Below are 17,942 nucleotides of genomic sequence, written 5' to 3' on the forward strand. Positions count from 1 at the left end.
AGCATCCACTACGGACTACGAGAAATAGAATTATCGGTAAGTAAATTCTTATTTTCATGGTTACTCATAGAAGATTACGGCCCTCTTCCTCTACGTGAGGTAATGTTACAACAAGATCAGGGCGTGTAGCATGACTTACCGCGGCTACGTCTGACGGCGAGGCGGTTGAATGCCATATCCTAAGCCGAATGGGTGTTCCCGGTGAAGTCGTTTCCTCATTTCTTCAGGCTAGGAAAGAACGAACGACAAAGAGTTACCACCGTCGTTGGAATACTTATATGTCTCAGGGTGTATCCACGAAGACTCCTATGGAAGTCTTTCAGCTAGGTCGTGCTTATCCATACTTTACAAGCCGGTGTGGAGGCAAGCCTAATAAGTTTCTTTACAAAATTTCTCTCTCGGAAGGTGGTCATGCTATTGGCTTTAACATCCGCAAGGCGGGTGTCGGAAGTGGTGTTTTTGTCTCACAAGAGCCGTGTTTGATCTTTCAGGTGGATAGAGAGGAATTGGGTACTCGGTTGGTAGTTCTACCAAGAGTGGTTTCTGGGTTTAGCAGAAATCAGCCTATTTTGTTGCTGGTAGTTATTTAGGCATTTGCTGATTCAAATTTCCTCGATCTAGCCGGGGTTTTGAGTATGTAGGTCGCCTATTTGGCTCAGTGTGGAGTAACAGAAGCTCTGTCTGTCTGGCATGTTCCCAGCATGGTTTGGGAGACTGCGTTATGCAGTCTGTTACACGCTGAATCTGTGATGCGGTTTGGCATGTTCATTCTCCGGCTGGATGGCCGTCACCGAAGTAGGTGGAGGTCCATTCTTCTGGAAAGATGGGCTTATCTTGGGCGGATGCCCGGGGAGTCTCGGCGGCTCAACTTTGCCGAGCGGATTCTTGGTCGGGATCAAACGCTTTTGCTATGCTCTACAAGTTTGATATCCTGATTGTTGGGGACCTTTTTGTTTGCTCATTCGGTGCTGCAGAGTCATCTGCACTCTCCCGCCCGTTTTGGAGCTTTGGTATAAACCCCATGGTCCTTTTGGAGTCCCCAGCATCCTCTAGGACGTATGAGAAAATAGGATTTTGGTACCTACCGGTAAATCCTTTTCTCTTAGTCCGTAGAGGATGCTGGGCGCCCATCCCAGTGTGTACGGTATCTGCAGTTATTGCTTTTGGTTACACCCTGGTGGTGTGTCTTCTCTGTCTGGCGGTTGCTACCGTTGTTCATGCCATGGCATGCGGGGTCTTATTTTAACTTATGTGAACACACGGTTTGTGTTACATATTTTCTCAGCATGTGGCTGTGTTTTGTGCATGCCGTTGGCTGGTATTCTACTGAATGCCACGTTCTACGGTGTGTTTGAGGTGTGAGCTGGTATGACACTCACTGTGTTATAGCGATAAATTCTTTCCTCGAAATGTCCATCCCTCCTGGGCACGGTTTTCTAACTGAGGTCTGGGGGAGGGGCATAGAGGGAGGAGCCAGTTCACACCCAGTTTAAGTCTTTATAGTGTGCCCAAGCTCCTGCGGATCCGTCTATACCCCATGGTCCTTTTGGAGTCCCCAGCATCCTCTACGGACTAAGAGAAAAGGATTTACCGGTAGGTACCAAAATCCTATTTTTTGCAGAGTCTAGTGCAAGTCTGAGTGTGAGGAATGAAGTCGGTATGACTGTGAATGGAGAGCAAAGCTGTTCCTGTTCTTTGTGTATTTCCATATCTGAGAGGAATGTGACATTTGTGAGTTAGGCAAAGAGACAAGTAAAGTAGGATGAAACAAACCTATGTTTGATATGCACCAGTTGTGGGTGAACAATAGTGCCTGTTTTAATGACTAAAATATTTTAGTAGTTACTCACCGCATGTTACCTTACTTCTGTGAGAGTCTGTAACATACCTCTAACATAAGTTTTTGAAGCAATAAGTATAAAATAGATTTGCTGTGAGAAAAAGGTTCTGCCTTTGGTAGTAAGTGTGCCCCAGATGTATGATCTGTTTTCTAGATAAGCAGCAAATCCCATGAAATAAAAAAAAAAAAAAAAAAAAAAAAAAAAAATAATATATAATATATATATATATATATATATATATATATATATAAAATTTTGCAGCAAATAATGAGAATGTTGGTATTTACCACTTATTCTTGCTTTTCTCCAGCAGGCTGCTATAAACGAGTAATAATTCTGCACAGTAAATCACGTTACATTATGTAGTGAGCATATAGACTTGGGAATGCCCCGTGAGCTCTCTCTCCATTCTGTATACTGTAAAATGATACTCCTCTGCCTTCACATGGCATGCTGAGAGCTTTGAGACTGTGTGTAACTGGGATCCATAGTTTACAACCCCCACAGGGTTTTTGAAAAGAAGATAGTAATTGGATTTGTTTATCGTCGCTGGAAAAGAAACACACACAAAGATGAAAAAAAATGGCCTTCCATTAGGAAATAAAATGCATAAGTCTAAGTTATACTCCTATATATAGAATAAACCACTGTCTACTTCATGATACTAAGGCGGCTGTAACTCTAATACATATTCATGAGTTTTTAAATGAAGAGCTAACTGAGAAGAACTTCCAAAAGGTGGCACTACAAGCACAGCATTCCCTGTCAGGTGCTGATCACATATGTACCTAAGAGACAGGCTTTTCATGGGTCCCTGCTGTCTCTGACAGCCCTTTATTACCCAGATCATCCATGTATAGAATGAGTACAAAGTATTTCTATTATTACAGAATTGCATTTGCTCTGAGGACACACAGTACAGTCACACCCACTGTGACACAGAACCAGCACTGCAGCGTCCAGTCAGAAAGGCCGGATATTGTAATACTGATGTCAGCAAGATGTAAAAGAGCACATTTTCATTCTGTAACAAGATAAATGGAATAAATAAATAATGCACAAGATTACTTTTTGGGTATATACTGTACCTGCACTTTGAGTTCCTTTTACCTCATAAGACAACAAATCCTATAACTATGCAAAATATGTGGATACTGTGACATTGGAGAAAGCAGAAGTTACAAGACAAATTGTCCTTATAATGAAGGTAAATTGGCTCCGTGTTCCATGAATAAATAATCCAATCTCCAGCCTGCCACAACCGCTAATGGGCCTAATTTAGACCTGATCGGCTGCAGTGCTCCGGCGCATGCCAGACAGCCGACGGCCATCTCAGCCCTGCGATCGCCTCCGCCTGATTGACAGGCATAGGCGGTCGCTGGGCGGGAGGGGGTGGGCCGGCGGCGTTTGGCCGCCATTTTAGAGGTGCCGTCCGGTCAACGCAGGCGTGCCCGGAACCGTGTGGGATGCGGGCTGCAGCAGCTGCGTGACCTCACACGCAGCCACTGCGACCTGGAGAGCGACAAGTGGCGCCCTGCCAGCGCACAGGAGCTGCGCTGGTAGGGAGCTACTCGTCAAGTACAAAAGCATCGCCGCTGTGCGATGCTTTTGTACTTGTGCAGCGGGGCAGAGCCAGTCATGCGGGGCGGACTAGCCCTGTGCTGGGCGTCCCTCCGCATGTCTGAGTAACTGATCGTAGCTTTTGCACGGCTACGATCAAGTCTGAATTAGGCCCAATATGAGGTGACTTTACTTCACCTATCTTCTGTCTCCACATTGGGCCAGATGTATTAAGCCTGGAGATGGCATAAGGAAGTGATAAACCAGTGATAAGTGCAAGGTGAAAAACGCACCAGGCAGTCGGCTCCTGTCAATTTGCATATTGGCGCTGATTGGCTGGTACATTTATCACCTTTCACTTATCAGTGGTTTATCACTTCCTTATGCCTTCTCCAGGTTAATGCATCTGCCTCATTATTCCCACTGGTGACAATTTTGTGCTTTTTCTCGTTCTTACTTTTATTGTTTATGCAAAACAAGGCACCAGTGGGTGTAAGGATTATAGACTTCTCCTTACAGCATTACTGGTGTCCGCCACGGAGCTGCGCCTCCCCAAATTCTCATGTAGGCCTCAGTCAGCCTGCGACATTTGGGAACGTGCACTTCTACAATAGTTACGGAACTTTACCATGCACTATTTACTGTAATAAAAATATATTTAATTTTTCTAGTGCGTGGCATTGTGTGAATACATGTGTGTGTCACAGCTGCCACACAACACTGTGCACAAATGATGAATTATTTCCAATGATAATAAGTAGGTCAGCAGTTGAAATTTTCTACATTCTCTTCCAGTGCTGGCAGCTGCCGTGTTTGCCTTCCGAGCAATGAACCTGATGGAGGTGACATCACTGGCTGCTGCTGAAGTAAGGATAAGTTACACTCACAGGAGATTAAAATAGTTTCTGACATATTGCCAACTGAAGTAACCTACACTTCCCATGCCCCTCTGAAGTAACGTAAGCCACCCAGCAGAGACTCTTACTTTGACTACAAATTGAAATAAACCTGTGGAATGCAACAGAGTACACCTGTTGACAGGGTATATACTATTTTACTGGTCTCTTATAGTCTCCACCACTTCATGTTACTGAAACAACTCTTTACTTTCAATTTTTACCTTGGATTCTTATCAATTTTGCTTATTGTGAGAGACGGGTAGTAGATATAAAAAAAAAATACATGTCTAAAAATGAGTTTAAAAAGTAATTGTGAACCGCTGAGGTTCTACTAATGCTCCGATGAAGTGATGAGTCACATTGCTAGACCGGAGGAGTCGCTGTTGGAGGAAAGTCGCTTACGGCGTAGGCACAGGGTTTATAGTGCGCTGGTATTTTTAGCCACAAGTGGAAATTTTATACCTGTTAAACACTCATGATACCATCTGTATCTGAGCACATCTGAAAGCCAAAATACAATCCACTTCCTTAGCTGTCTGGGGGTGGAATCACTAGCATGAAATACTTGAGTTTTGTAGTGTCATTCACAAAGCATGAAGTTGCTAGATTTCTCATGTTCCAGACTGTGTGCTGGGAATAAAAGCTTGGGTAGCTATGTTACTGCTTATGCTGATGACTGAATAAGACTGCTATGTGTTTTCAGGGGTTGCGCTGAGCAGCCAGATTACAGCCTGGAGCAGGGCTACCTTTCTAAGGTTGAAAAATGAACCCATATTCCATAATGGGGGTATACACGCGTTCTGATTATTCACCATACTGTGTACATTCCAATTCCATTTAAATCCTGTATGATGAGTGAATAGCTTGGCCGGACTGAACAGAAATGTTGTTATGTTTGGCTTGCTTAGCCTGTGACCAATTGAAGCATCATATTCTCACGGATAGTCCATTCTGCAGCCCATCAGCAGAGGCACCAAGAGGGGCGGTGATGGGGGCTGGTACTGACTACCTGGTCCTGGGCTTTATTAGAGATAACTGGCGGGGGACCTTATGTCAGCTAATGAGGGGTTCTAGTAGCTGCAGGGGGGGCAGCAAAGGTTCCCCTTTGCAGCGTGCGACATTAGAGTTTTCATATTAGACCACCTTGTATTCAGAACATTACACCACTTCTAGATTTACCTGCAGTCAGAGTATCAGAACCAGCAAGCACATTGGAGTATTAATGGTATTAGTCCAAACCATAGTGAGAGCATAGGACAGTCACAGAACGAGACCAGTCTGCACTTGAATCACTATGATGCTCACAGACGTAGCCCACTGTGTAGTAGGAACATTCACAAAAGAAGTGCTACCAGACTGAGTATTAGGACACCGTCAGAACTGAGCCAACCCAAAGTCAGAGATGTTCCCAGTACTAGCCCAGCATACAGATGTAGTATGTGTTAAATTGACACTTACCATGTTATGCCGTCACTCTTGTAATGCACATTGGGAAAGTCATTGCATCACATTTCCAAAGCTTTCCAAAGTGTTCTATATGCACTACCATTTTCTACCAACAGATGTCATAATCGGTGGATTTCTCATCGATTAAAGTATGAAACCAATCGAAAAAGAGCTGGATAAGGGCCGTGTGCTATTATTATTATTAACAATAGTTATAAAGCACCAGCATATACATTGCGCTTTGCAATCAGGAACAAAACAGTAATAAAATTAACTTGGGTAATAACAGACAAAGATGTAAGAGGACCCTGCTTACAATCCATAGAGAAACGATTTATATCAAAACGTGTTTAACACACATTTAATAACAACATTTCAGAAATGTTTTTGTGTGTGATATATTTTCAGACCTGGTATAGCGCACAGTTTGCAGAAGCACCATATATCTTTGCAAGGGGTTTGGGCTGGTTTTGACGTGGGTCTTAGTTTTGAGGGAATGGGCATGCTGTCCATTTAATTTTATTTTCTCTTACGTCCTAGAGGGTACTGGGGTCCATTTAGTACCATGGGGTATAGACGGGTCCAGTAGGAGCCATGGGCAATTTAAGAATTTGATAGTGTGGGCTGGCTCCTCCCTCTATGTCCCTCCTACCAGACTCAGTTTAGAAAATGTGCCCGGAGGAGCCGGTCACGCTTATGGAAGCTCCTGAAGAGTTTTCTGCATTTATTTTATATGTTTGTTATTTTCAGGCAGAGCTGGTTGGCACCAGCCTGCCTGCTTCGTGGGACTTAGGGGGAAAATGGCCCAACCTCTTGAAGGGTTAATGGTCCCCTTCCTCGCTGACAGGACACTGAGCTCCTGAGGGAACTATTCACAAGCCCCACCACGGTGAGCAAACATTCCCGCAGCAAGCCGCCACCCCTAACAGAGCCAGAAGAAAGAAGAGTGGTGAGTACTAAGCTGGCGTCCCGGTTAGCGAGTTGCCAGTCATTATAGCGGCATGAGGGTACGGAGACACATTGCTTCTAAACGGGGCGGAATGCGTCTCCAGACACAGTACACAACTGCGGTCTCAGTACACTGTACACAGTACCCAGCCTTAAAACGTTTTCTCTCAATTTTAAGCACCAGATTCCTCAGCCAGTATAAAAAAGCGGGAAGACCGCGCGCCATTGAAGGGGCGGGGCTTCACTATGAGAGGATCCATTTCCTGTGTGAAAGGAATTAAATACCCTGTTTGAAGAACCGTGGGTTAATCCTGATAAGAAGTTTCAGATCCCTAAAAGGTTGCTCTCATCTTTTCCTTTTCCACTGGAGGATAGGAAAAAATGGGAAAATCCACCATTAGTGGACGCATCAGTCTCTAGGCTGTCACGTAAGATTGTATTGCCTGTTCCTGGTGCAGCCTCCCTAAAATACACAGCTGATTGTAAAATTGAGACTACACAAATCATTGTAATCAGCTGCTGGGTTGGCCCAAAGACCCACTATTGCATGTGCGTGGATCACTAAAGCCATTGCGAAATGGTCAGGTAACCTAATTGAGGGGTTAGATTCCTTGTCTAGGGGGGATGTTGTCTTACTCCTGCAGCATATACAGGACTCTGCAAACTTTGTGGTGGAAGCCATAAAGGAAATAGGCATGCTTAACGCACGCACCACCGCTATGGCAGTGTCGGCACGCAGGGGCTTGTAAAAAAGAAAAAAGGCTGCGCTCATAGGAATGAGAATTAGCACATAAAGGAGAGCTGACGTGTATAATCTCTAAATGTTTATTAAAATCTCATATTTGGATACAATAGCATAAAAAGATCCTAAACAAATTTAAAACATGTATAAAATATACAAAAATGTATAGATTGTGACAGAGAGTTCAGAGTCACCGTAAACAATTAAATAACAATGATGTCCGCACACAGTGTGAAGCCTCAAGGTATATGCGTTGCTGGTGAGGCTCAGTGCTATAGCAGGTGGAAGTGCTTATAGTATGGCAACTGTAACACTTGTTGCCGTTGTAACTCTCATTAGTTACAATGTGTCCCAAACAGAGATACTTTTCGTATAATAAACAGCTGTTAGTAGCAAGAGGGCTCCGCTCTCTAGATTGTATGTAGGAGCAGTGATGATATTCCACTCATAGTGGTATAGGTCCCGGCAATCAACCGTTAGAGCAGGTGGCAGGTGCAATGAGTTTTCCCCTTCCCTAGGCTGGCGTCACCGAGCGTTCTCGGGTGAAGTCCACTGAAGTGCCCACTGCTGGCAAGGGAGAGGGGCATGCGGCGGATGCTCTGGAACAAACCACAGATTGCAGCAGGAGACGTCCTCTAATCTGGTGGGGATGACTGTTCTCGTGCAGGGAGGAGAGCCGGTAAAAGCATCTGTAAGCCGGGCGGAGATCAGACTGTGAACTCAGTGTCAGATGGAGGAGGAGTCCTAACGCGTTTCGTCACGGATCACGCGACTTTCTCAAAGGTATGGACGTGGAATCCAGGAAAGGCGTGGAAGGCCTACCATTCACAGGAGAGGCCTTGTTTGGAGATGAATTAGACAAATGGATCTCCACAGCGACTGCGGGTAAGTCTACGTATCTTCCTTCCGCAGCCCCCCAACCAAGAAGACTTATTCAGTTTCTAGGTTACAGTCCTTTCGGACGGCCAAGTTCAAGGGCAAATACAGAGGTGCTTCTACATCCTCCAGTGACGCAAGAGGTAAATCACGCAAACAGCAACTGCAGGTGCTCAGGAACAGAGCTCAGGCTCTGCTTCCTCAAAGACTTCAGCATGACGGTGGACCGCAATGCCTGGAAGGCTTTCAGGTGGGAGCCAGACTGCAATTCTTCAGTCAGATCTGGTCAAATGCGTGCCAGGATCCCTGGGTCATAGATCTTATTTCCCAGGGCTACAGACTGGAGTTCCAAAAGCTCCCACCTCACAGATTCTTTAAATCAGGCTTGCCAGTTTCAGAAGAGGCAGGTATAACTTTCCAGCATGCCATCCAAAAACTGGTACAGACTCATGTCATTGTTCCAGTTCCACCTCATCTACTAAACAAGGGGTACTATTCCAACTTGTTCGTAGTACTGAAGCTGGACGGTTCGGTAAGACCGATTCTGAACCTCAAGTCTTTGAACCCGTACTTACGAGTGTTCAAATTCAAGATGAAGTTTCTGAGAGCAGTGATCTCAGGTCTGGAGGAGGGGTAATTCCTAGTGTCTCTGGACATCAAGGATGCATACCTTCATATTCCGATCTGGCCGCCTCATCAGGCTTATCTATGGTTTGCGCTGCAGGACTGTCACTACCAGTTCCAGGCCCTGCTATTTGGTCTCTCCACGGTACCGAGGGAGTTCACCAAGGTGATGGCAGAGATAATGTTTTTACTCCGCATACAGGGAGTGAACATAATTTCGTACCTGGATGATCTCCTGATAAAAGCGCCGGCCAGGGAGAGGTTGCTCTCAACCAAACTCCTCCAGAATCACGGGTGGATTCTGAACTTTCCGAAATCTCACCTAGAGCCAACACGGAGGCTCCCATTCCTGGGAATTATACTGGACATGGAGTCACAAAAGGTGTTCCTTCCGTTGGAAAAGTAATTGGTAATCCAGTCGATGGTTCGGGATGTCCTGAAACCAACCTGGGTGTCTGTGCATCTGTGCATTCGCCTTCTGGGGAAAATGGTGGCCTCTTACGAGGCACTTCAATATGGAAGGTTTCAGTTCGATCTGTTGGACAAATATTTTGGATCGCATCTTCACACGCACCAGAGGACCCGTCTGTCACTAAAAGTCAGGATCTCCCTTCTGTGGTGGCTGCAGTCTTCTCACCTCGTCGCAGGATGGAGGTTCGGAATTCAGAACTGCATTCTGTTAACCACAGACACAAGCCTCAGAGGTCGGGGAGCAGTCACTCAGGGGGTGCAGTTTCAGGGAAGATGGTCAAGTCAGGAAGTCATCCTTCCAATCTACATTCTGGAACTCAGGGCCATATACAACGCCCTTCTGCAGGCCTCACATCTTCAAGATCGGCTATTCAGGTCCAGTCGGACAATGTGACGGCAGTAACGTACATAAACCGACAGGGCAGAATGAAAAGCAGAGCAGCAATGTCAGAGGTGTCAAGAATTTTCCACTGGGCAAAAAGAAACGCTGTGGCGTTGTCAGCAGTCTTCATTCCGGGAGTAGACAACTAGGAAGCAGACTTCCTCAGCAGACACAACCTGCACTCGGGGGAGTAGGGCCTTCACCCGGAAGTGTTCAGGTGCTTGACAAGTCGATGGGGATATCCACAGATCAACATGATGGCCTCTTGTCTCAACAAGAAGCTCAGGCGGTATTGTTCCGGGTCGAGAGACCCACAGGCGGTGGCGATAGACGCCCTGACAATTCCATGGGTCTATCAGATGGTGTACGTGTTTCCTCCACTTCCTCTGATCCCAAGAATTCTAAAACGAATAAAAAGGGAAAAGGTTAAAGCAATACTCATTACTCCGGAATGGCCAAGAAGGGCCTGGTAAGCGGACTTTCTGGAGATGCTCCTCGAAGATCTGTGGCCTCTAACTCTTCGCGAGGATCTTCTGCAACATGGCCCGTTTGTCTATCAGGACTTTCCGTGCCTACGTTTGATGGCATGGAAGTTGAACGGCTGGTTCTAGCCCGGAAAGGGATCCCTAACAAGGTTGTCCCGACTATGATCCAAGCCAGGAAAGGGGGTAACGTCTAAGCATTACCATCGTATTTGGAAATACGTCTGTTGGTGTGAGAGCAGAAATTATTCTGCAGTGGAATTTCAACTGGGACGTTTCCTGCTTTTTCTGCAGGCATACGTGGATGTGGGCCTGCGTCTGAGCTCCATATTTCGGCCTTGTCCATTTTCTTTCAGAAACAATTGGCTTCTCTCCCTGAGGTCCAGACGTTCTTGAAAGGTGTTCTGCACATCCAACCTCCCTTTGTGCCTCCTGCGGAGCCTTGGGATCTCAATGTGGTGCTGCAGTTCGTCCAATCGGACTGGTTTGAACCGTTACAGGAGGTGGACGTAAAATATCTTACGTGGAAGACCGTCACACTGTTGGCCTTGGCTTCAGCAAGACGTGTGTCGGAGCTGGGGGCTTTGTCGAGCAGCAACTTTGTCAGGTTTGAACACGTTTGAAAAGTTCTACAAGTTCGATACTTTGGCCTCGGAGGACCGCTAGGACGTAAGAGAAAATAGGATTTTAATTACCTACCGGTAAATCCTTTTCTCGTAGTCCATAGAGGATACTGGGCGCCCGCCCAGTGCTTCGTTCTTCCTGCACTGCTACTTGGTTAAGTAATGTTGGTTCAGCCATTGCTGTTCCTGTTTCAAGTTTGGTTAGCTTGGCCTTCCTCTTGTTGTGTGTGCTGGTTCGGAATCTCGCCTCTATCCTTCTCTCAAAGTATGTCCGTCTCCTCGGGCACAGTTTCCTAGACTGAGTCTGGTAGGAGGGGCATTGAGGGAGGAGCCAGCCCACACTATCAAATTCTTAAAGTGCCCATGGCTCCTAGTGGACCCGTCTATACCCCATGATACTAAATGGACCCCAGTATCCTCTACGGACTACGAGAAAAGGATTTACTGGTAGGTAATTAAAATCCTTTTTTTTTTTTTTTTTTTTTTACATGAAATTGGATATAAATGGCACAGTGGGCATCATTGCTTCTTCATAATGCTAGGGTAATGGGTTTGATTCCACCCAGGACCCTATCTGCAAGGGGTGTGTATGTTCTCTTTTTTTGTATGGTTTTCCTGTGGGTTCTTTTATTTAATTCTCACTCCAAAGACATACTGGTTGGTTACTTGGTTTCTGACCAGTAGTGTGTTAGGAAATATGGATTGTCTGCTCCGCTTGTGCAGGGACTGATGTGAGTTATTCAACATGCTGCATAATATATAGGTGCTGTAAAGTGGTGCTTGAAAGTTTGTGAACCCTTCAGAATTTTCTATATTTGACCTGCAACGACATCAGATTTTCCCATAAATCCTGAAAGTAGATAAAGAGAACCAAATCAAACAAATGAGACAAAAAAAATTAGACGTGCTCATTTATTTGAGGAAAATTATCCAATATCACATATCTGTGAGTGCCAAAGTATGTGAACCTCTAGGCTTAGCAGATATTTTGAAGGGGAAATTAGAGTCAGGTATTGTCAATCTATGGGATGACACTCAGGTGTGAGTGGACAACCTGTCTTTTTAAAAGAACAGGGATCTATCAAAGTCTAATGATCACAACACACGGAAATGTATCATCACGAACAAAGGAGATTTCTGAGGACTTCAGAAGAAGAGTTGTTGATGCTCAGTAGGCTGAAAAAGGTTACAAAACCATCTCTAAAGAGTTTCGACTCCACCAATCTATAGTCGGATTGTGTACAAATGGAGGAAATTCCAGTCCATTATTACCAAGAGCAAGGTGTCTAATAGTTTGCAAAATCACAAAGAAACACAAGATAACTTCTAAGCAACTGAAGGCCTTTCTGACATTAGCGAATGTTAATGTTCAAGAGTCCACCATCAGGAGGACACCGAACAACAATTGCAGGATTGCAAGGAGCAGAACATTGCTGCCCATTTGCAGTTTGCTAAAGATCACTTGGACAAGCTAGAAGGCTATTGGAACAATGTTTTGTGGACAGATGAGTCCAAAATAGGAGGGTTTTTTTTAATTAAATGAGAAGTGTCATATTTGGAGAAAGGAGAGCACTGCATTCCAGCATAAAAACCTCCTACCATATGTGAAGCACTGTGGTGGTGGTGGTGGTGGTGGTGGTGGTGGTGGTGGTGGTATTATCATGGCCTGTTTTGCTGCATCTGGCCCAGGAAGACCTGCCATCATTGATGGGACAATGAATTCTGAATTATACCAGAAGATTCTAAAGGAAAATGTCATGACTTCTGTCCATGAGCTGCAATCTCAAGAGAATATGGATCATACGGCAAGACTACAACCTAAAGCACACAAGTCATTTGTCCAAAGAATGGTTAAAGAAGAATAAATGTAAAGTTTTGGAATGTTCAAGTCAAAGTCCTGACCTAAATCCAATTGAAATGTTGTGGAAGAACCTGAATGGAGCAGTTCATGGGAGGAAACCCACAACATAACAGAGTTGAAGCTGTTTTGTACGGAGGAACGGAGTAAAATTCCTCCAAGCCGATGTTCAGGAGTAATCAACAATTACCAGAAACATTTACCTTGCAGTTATTGCTGCATAAGGGGGTCATACCAGATATTTAAAGCAAAGGTTCACTTACTTCTGCCACTCACAGATATGTGATATTGGATCATGTGCTCATATATATATATATATATATATATATATATATATATATATATTTATTTATTTTTGTGAGGAAAATCTAATGTTTGTTTGATTTGGTTGTCTTTATCTACTTTTAGGACTTGTGTGAAAATCTGAGGTAGTTTTAGGCCAAATTTCAGCAGCAATATGGAAAATACTGAGGGGTTCACAAACTTTCAAGCGCCACTGTATAACTTATGGATATTTTATAATAGAATTAATGACTTTCACAGTAAGGAGAAGCTATGACTATGAGGTTCCAAAGTTTACATGGTACAATACCTTGCAACCATCAACATTATAGATTTTTCCTTTAATAAACCTGACCTCAGGCACCCTGTATGATCCAATCCATACCTCCCAACATGACCCTCTCCAGGAGGGACAGAATTCTCTGCTCCTGGACTTCCCTCTTAATTTATGATTGCCCTAACCTTTGTTGAAACACCTTTCTTATCCATTAACCTGTTCAATACAGGTGCCAGCAGTCATACATTAAGATAAAAGTCCAGGAGCAGAGCATTTTGTCCCTCCTGGAGAGAGTCATGTTGGGAGGTATGTCCAATCTATGATTGTACAATATACCTGATTATTGTAACCAAACCACTTTGTACATTGTATTGTCCCATCTGATGTTGCAGCACATCATATGGGACCATGCAACCACACAATTCATCAATCAACGAATCGTGGGTACACACTACACAATGATCCTGCAGGTACCATGATTACACAACAAATTGTGCAGTGTATACCCAGCTTAAGAGTCCCCCAAGCAACCAGTACTGCTACCTCATGCAAAACATGAAGTAATGCTAAAACAAAACAAAAACCCCCCAGCTGTTATATTGATTTCAGCAGTTACGTTCTACCCCTTTCACACTGCCATAAATATTCCAGGTTATTGCACGTGAATGTGCAGCAACCCGGGATATTGTGCAGTGTGAAAGCACCCTGTTGAAATTACTCGGGTTGAGCGACCTGGCATTTCAAGCAGGGTTGCACACTGATTGAACACGGCTCGCTGGGCACTGTGAACGGGTATCCTGGGTTGATGCGACCCGGTACCCATTCACACCACAGGAAGAGCCTGCTCTAGAAGATGATATCATTTTCAAGCGCCAGCTCAGGACGCATCGGTGGTAATGTTGCCAACCCGGCAATAAGCTGTTACTCACAAATGGTGCAATGCATTAAAATGTTTACAAGCTGTAGGACGTTTCAGGAACTAGACCCATAAGCAGCTACAGTATACTATTAGGACACTAGCAGAACTACACCAGTCTATAATCACAGTATTCAAATACTAGAAACCAACCTCGTCATGTCAGTGGTTCTCATCTCCAGTTCTCAAGTACCCCAACAGGTTAAAGCACATGTGAATTAATCTATTTCACTGGGTCAGTAATTATCCCACCTGTTTCCGCAGAAAGAAGTCCTGAACACATGAGCTGTTGGGGGTACTTGAGGACTGGATTTGAGAATCACTGCTGATTGCCCAGGGGCAAATGCAGGATTTACTGGGGGGGGGGGGGGTTCTCTCTCTCTCTCTCTATATATATATATATATATATATATATATATATATAGAGAGAGAGAGAGAGAAAGAGAGGGAGGGGTCAGGCGGCACTTGGAGTTTTGTAAATTTATATATAAAATTATATATATATATATATATATATATATTGTGTGTGTGTGAAAAAATAAATGCACACAGGCTGCAAACATACATTGCACACACAAACATACTGCACATTTAACCAAACAAAAACACACATACCTAAGGCTGGAGAGGAGGGACACTGCCAGCCACGGCACAGCGCATGTTCACAGCCAAAATGTACTCACAGTGAAATTGTGCTTTACCTTAATTAACTGTTCACACACTAGTAGACAGATGAGCATAGTATAACAGATGCTAACTAAATATACAGCCAAACATACATACATATATATACATGCATAGATGCACAGCACAAAGGACATGCTGTATGGAGTTGCTGCTGCTCTGTCTGCGCAGCAGCTCCCACTCGCCGCCAGACCCTCGGTGTAGGCAGAAAGCGGAAGGGAAAGATCTCCCTGCAACGGTAGCTGCGATTGCGATCACAGAACTATACAAAGTTGTAGTGAGAGCATTATAACACTCCCAGAACTGGACCAACCTGCAGGTAGAGCATTGAGACAGCGTTGAGGTGCAGTCATTGATATAGAAGCCATGAGCAATGTTATAATCACTACTGCTACACTATAAGAAACCATGTCATACATCCACATTGTTAACTTTGTCTCTTTTCTTTTCTTTAGGCTGTACTTGCTGATATTTCAACCCTAAAAGTCATGCCGCTTCTTCAGATTTTCCTGTTTGCGATTGTCACTTAATCTCTTTTACCGTCTCTAATTCCATGAAACCAGACATGAGTTATGCAACATCTACAATTAACCAAAATGAGTCTCTATTTAGATGTTTTCTAAACGATCATGTTCCATCGATTGCAGATGTATAAGCATGTGCCCCAGGAACAGGAGTATTCACAGTGTGCTCTGCTTGCTTTGCACGTTTTGGAATTGTGTAAATGGCATGAGATGTGTACAGAACAATAAATACGTAATCCATGGTAAAAAAAAAATGAAGATTTTTTTTGTTTAATTTTTAATTTGCATTATATAATTGAAGCACGTTAGCTATTAGATGAGAACACCACCACTTTTAATTTTTAGAAGCTTTAGTAAATTTACCCCGTAGTATGTTGTGCATGTAGGGGGAGATGTACTAATCCTTGGAGAGTGATAAAATAAAGGGAGATAAAGATGGCACCACCAGCTAAAGGTAGGAGGGTACCAGCGGCAGACAGTGTTCTGGGTGCAAGCTGTGTGGTTTGAGGGCCACATCTTACACCCATTATAAGTATGCCAGTGTCTGCAAGTATATATCAAGGTGATCAAGCTAGGTATTGTAGAACTGATATGTAAAGTGAGGCTCATATAGAGTTTGCCCCATTTGCGCCCTGTGCGCATGTAGGGGAAAGATGCCCACAAGGAGATGGATATGTTCAGCTGGGCGCATCTCAGAATACATCCACAACAGAAGGGATGTAGTTAGGAGACCAGCGCTCGGGATCCCGGTGGTCAGCATACCGAGTTCACGACACCCATGGAGTGGGAATAGAACCTGTGGCAAGCGCAGCGAGCCACCAAGCCCGCAAGGTGCTTTGTTGCCCTCGCCCCCCCCCGGGATCCTGACCGCCGGTAAAGCATACCCAATGTCAACAAAAGCATTTGTGCCAGGCTTAGGTAAGGAATGTATGTGTGTATACTCATGTCTATAGTGTTACATTCACTATATATATATAGAGGTGGTAGAGGCTAAGACGGTAGAGCAATTAAAACATGCTTGGGATAGGCATATGAATATCCTTACAAAGAATTAAGGTTCAAAAAGGGTTGAGAGTACCTAAAGGATAAAAAAAAAGGGCAGACTAGATGGGCCAAGTGGTTCTTATCTGCCGTCAAATTCTATGTTTCTACAGTACTATATATTACACAAGTTCAATGCTAGAACTCATATTTTCTGCTGCGGGGCACACTGGGCTCCACAGGGATGGACAATGGGGTGTAGAGTAGGATCTTGATCCGAGGCACCAACAGGCTCAAAGCTTTGACTGTTCCCAGAATGCACAGCGCCGCCTCCTCTATAACCCCGCCTCCCTGCACAGGAGCTCAGTTTTGTAGTTGGTGCTGCAGTAAGCAGGCACTTAACAGAGGGGCTGCTCCAGGCAGCCCTAAGAAGAGCATTTTTATGAAGAAAAAGTGAAGACTTCAAGGGCAGCAGCGGTGGTAAATGTCAGAAGACATTTGCTGCTGTAGCTCCAGCTCTCCCCAGCGGCGCTGTACACTCCCGAGCCCTGGTTGCCGGGTAACTACAGCAGGAGGCTCCGGTTTTCTTCACGTCGGGCACACACGACGGGGGCTCTCCGGGATCACGTGGCCGCGCTTTGGGAGGTGGTGAGTGGGTCCCGCTTGCGGGACCCGGTCTTTATCGCGATCCGGCGCTGTCAGTGGAAGGCGGGCCGCGCGCGCTGGCGGTGGACACTGTGGTAGTACAGGCGATCCCACTAGATCACCAGGGCATGGGCGCAGGTCAGGTTTTCTCTCTAAACCAGTTTAATAAGAACCCACAGTACCCGGTCGTTTTGCCAGCAGGGGGATAAGGCTTAGACCTGAAGCCCCTCCCCCAGCCCCAGGGCGCCATTTCCCGCAAATGTTTCCGCCCTGGAGCTGCATATCTGTCTCTCCCTCACTCCCTGTCAGTGTCTGAGCGCCATTATCCCTCAGCTTCACTGTTCCTGGGACTGCCTGGGCAAATCCTCCTGTGTAAAGCCGCCTGGTTGTCAGTGCTGTGCCTTTACATGACACTTAAGTATTCTACCTGCCTTTTTAGACAATGCTAGTTAAGAAAGAGTGCATTTAGTCAGGGTTTTCTAGTACAAATACCCAGTGATATACATCCAGTTCTTACTATGCAGTGTTATATCTATTGACTATATAGCTATATATACAAGCTAGTCCAGTGCAGTATTATTGTCAGTAATAACCTCTGCATTGTACAAACTGTGACTATGGCCCTCATTCCGAGTTGTTCGCTCGCTAGCTGCTTTTAGCAGCATTGCACACGCTAAGCCGCCGCCCTCTGGCAGTGTATCTTAGCTTAGCAGAATTGCAAACGAAAGATTAGCAGATTTGCGAATAGAAAATTCTTAGCAGTTTCTGAGTAGCTCCAGACTTACTCAGCCATTGCGATCAGTTCAGTCAGTTTCGTTCCTGGTTTGACGTCACAAACACACCCAGCGTTCGCCCAGACACTCCCCTGTTTCTTCAGACAC

At 44.9% G+C, this 17,942-nt stretch overlaps 1 protein-coding gene across 4 annotated transcripts in view; it reads left to right on the forward strand.

The window, feature by feature from the left end:
- TBC1D19 (TBC1 domain family member 19) overlaps positions 1–15,683 on the forward strand; it is a 503,848-nt gene extending 488,165 nt beyond the window's left edge. For all 4 annotated transcript variants that reach the window (XM_063922181.1, XM_063922190.1, XM_063922171.1 and 1 more), the window contains 2 exons: positions 4,197–4,267; positions 15,367–15,683. In XM_063922181.1, the coding sequence (XP_063778251.1) occupies positions 4,197–4,267; positions 15,367–15,441 (146 nt within the window). In that variant the 3' untranslated portion in view covers positions 15,442–15,683. The remainder of the gene's footprint in view (positions 1–4,196; positions 4,268–15,366) is intronic.
- The last annotated feature ends 2,259 nt before the right edge of the window (positions 15,684–17,942 follow it).

The sequence above is a fragment of the Pseudophryne corroboree genome, chromosome 1, assembly GCF_028390025.1.
Source record: "Pseudophryne corroboree isolate aPseCor3 chromosome 1, aPseCor3.hap2, whole genome shotgun sequence".
Lineage (NCBI taxonomy): Eukaryota > Metazoa > Chordata > Amphibia > Anura > Myobatrachidae > Pseudophryne > Pseudophryne corroboree.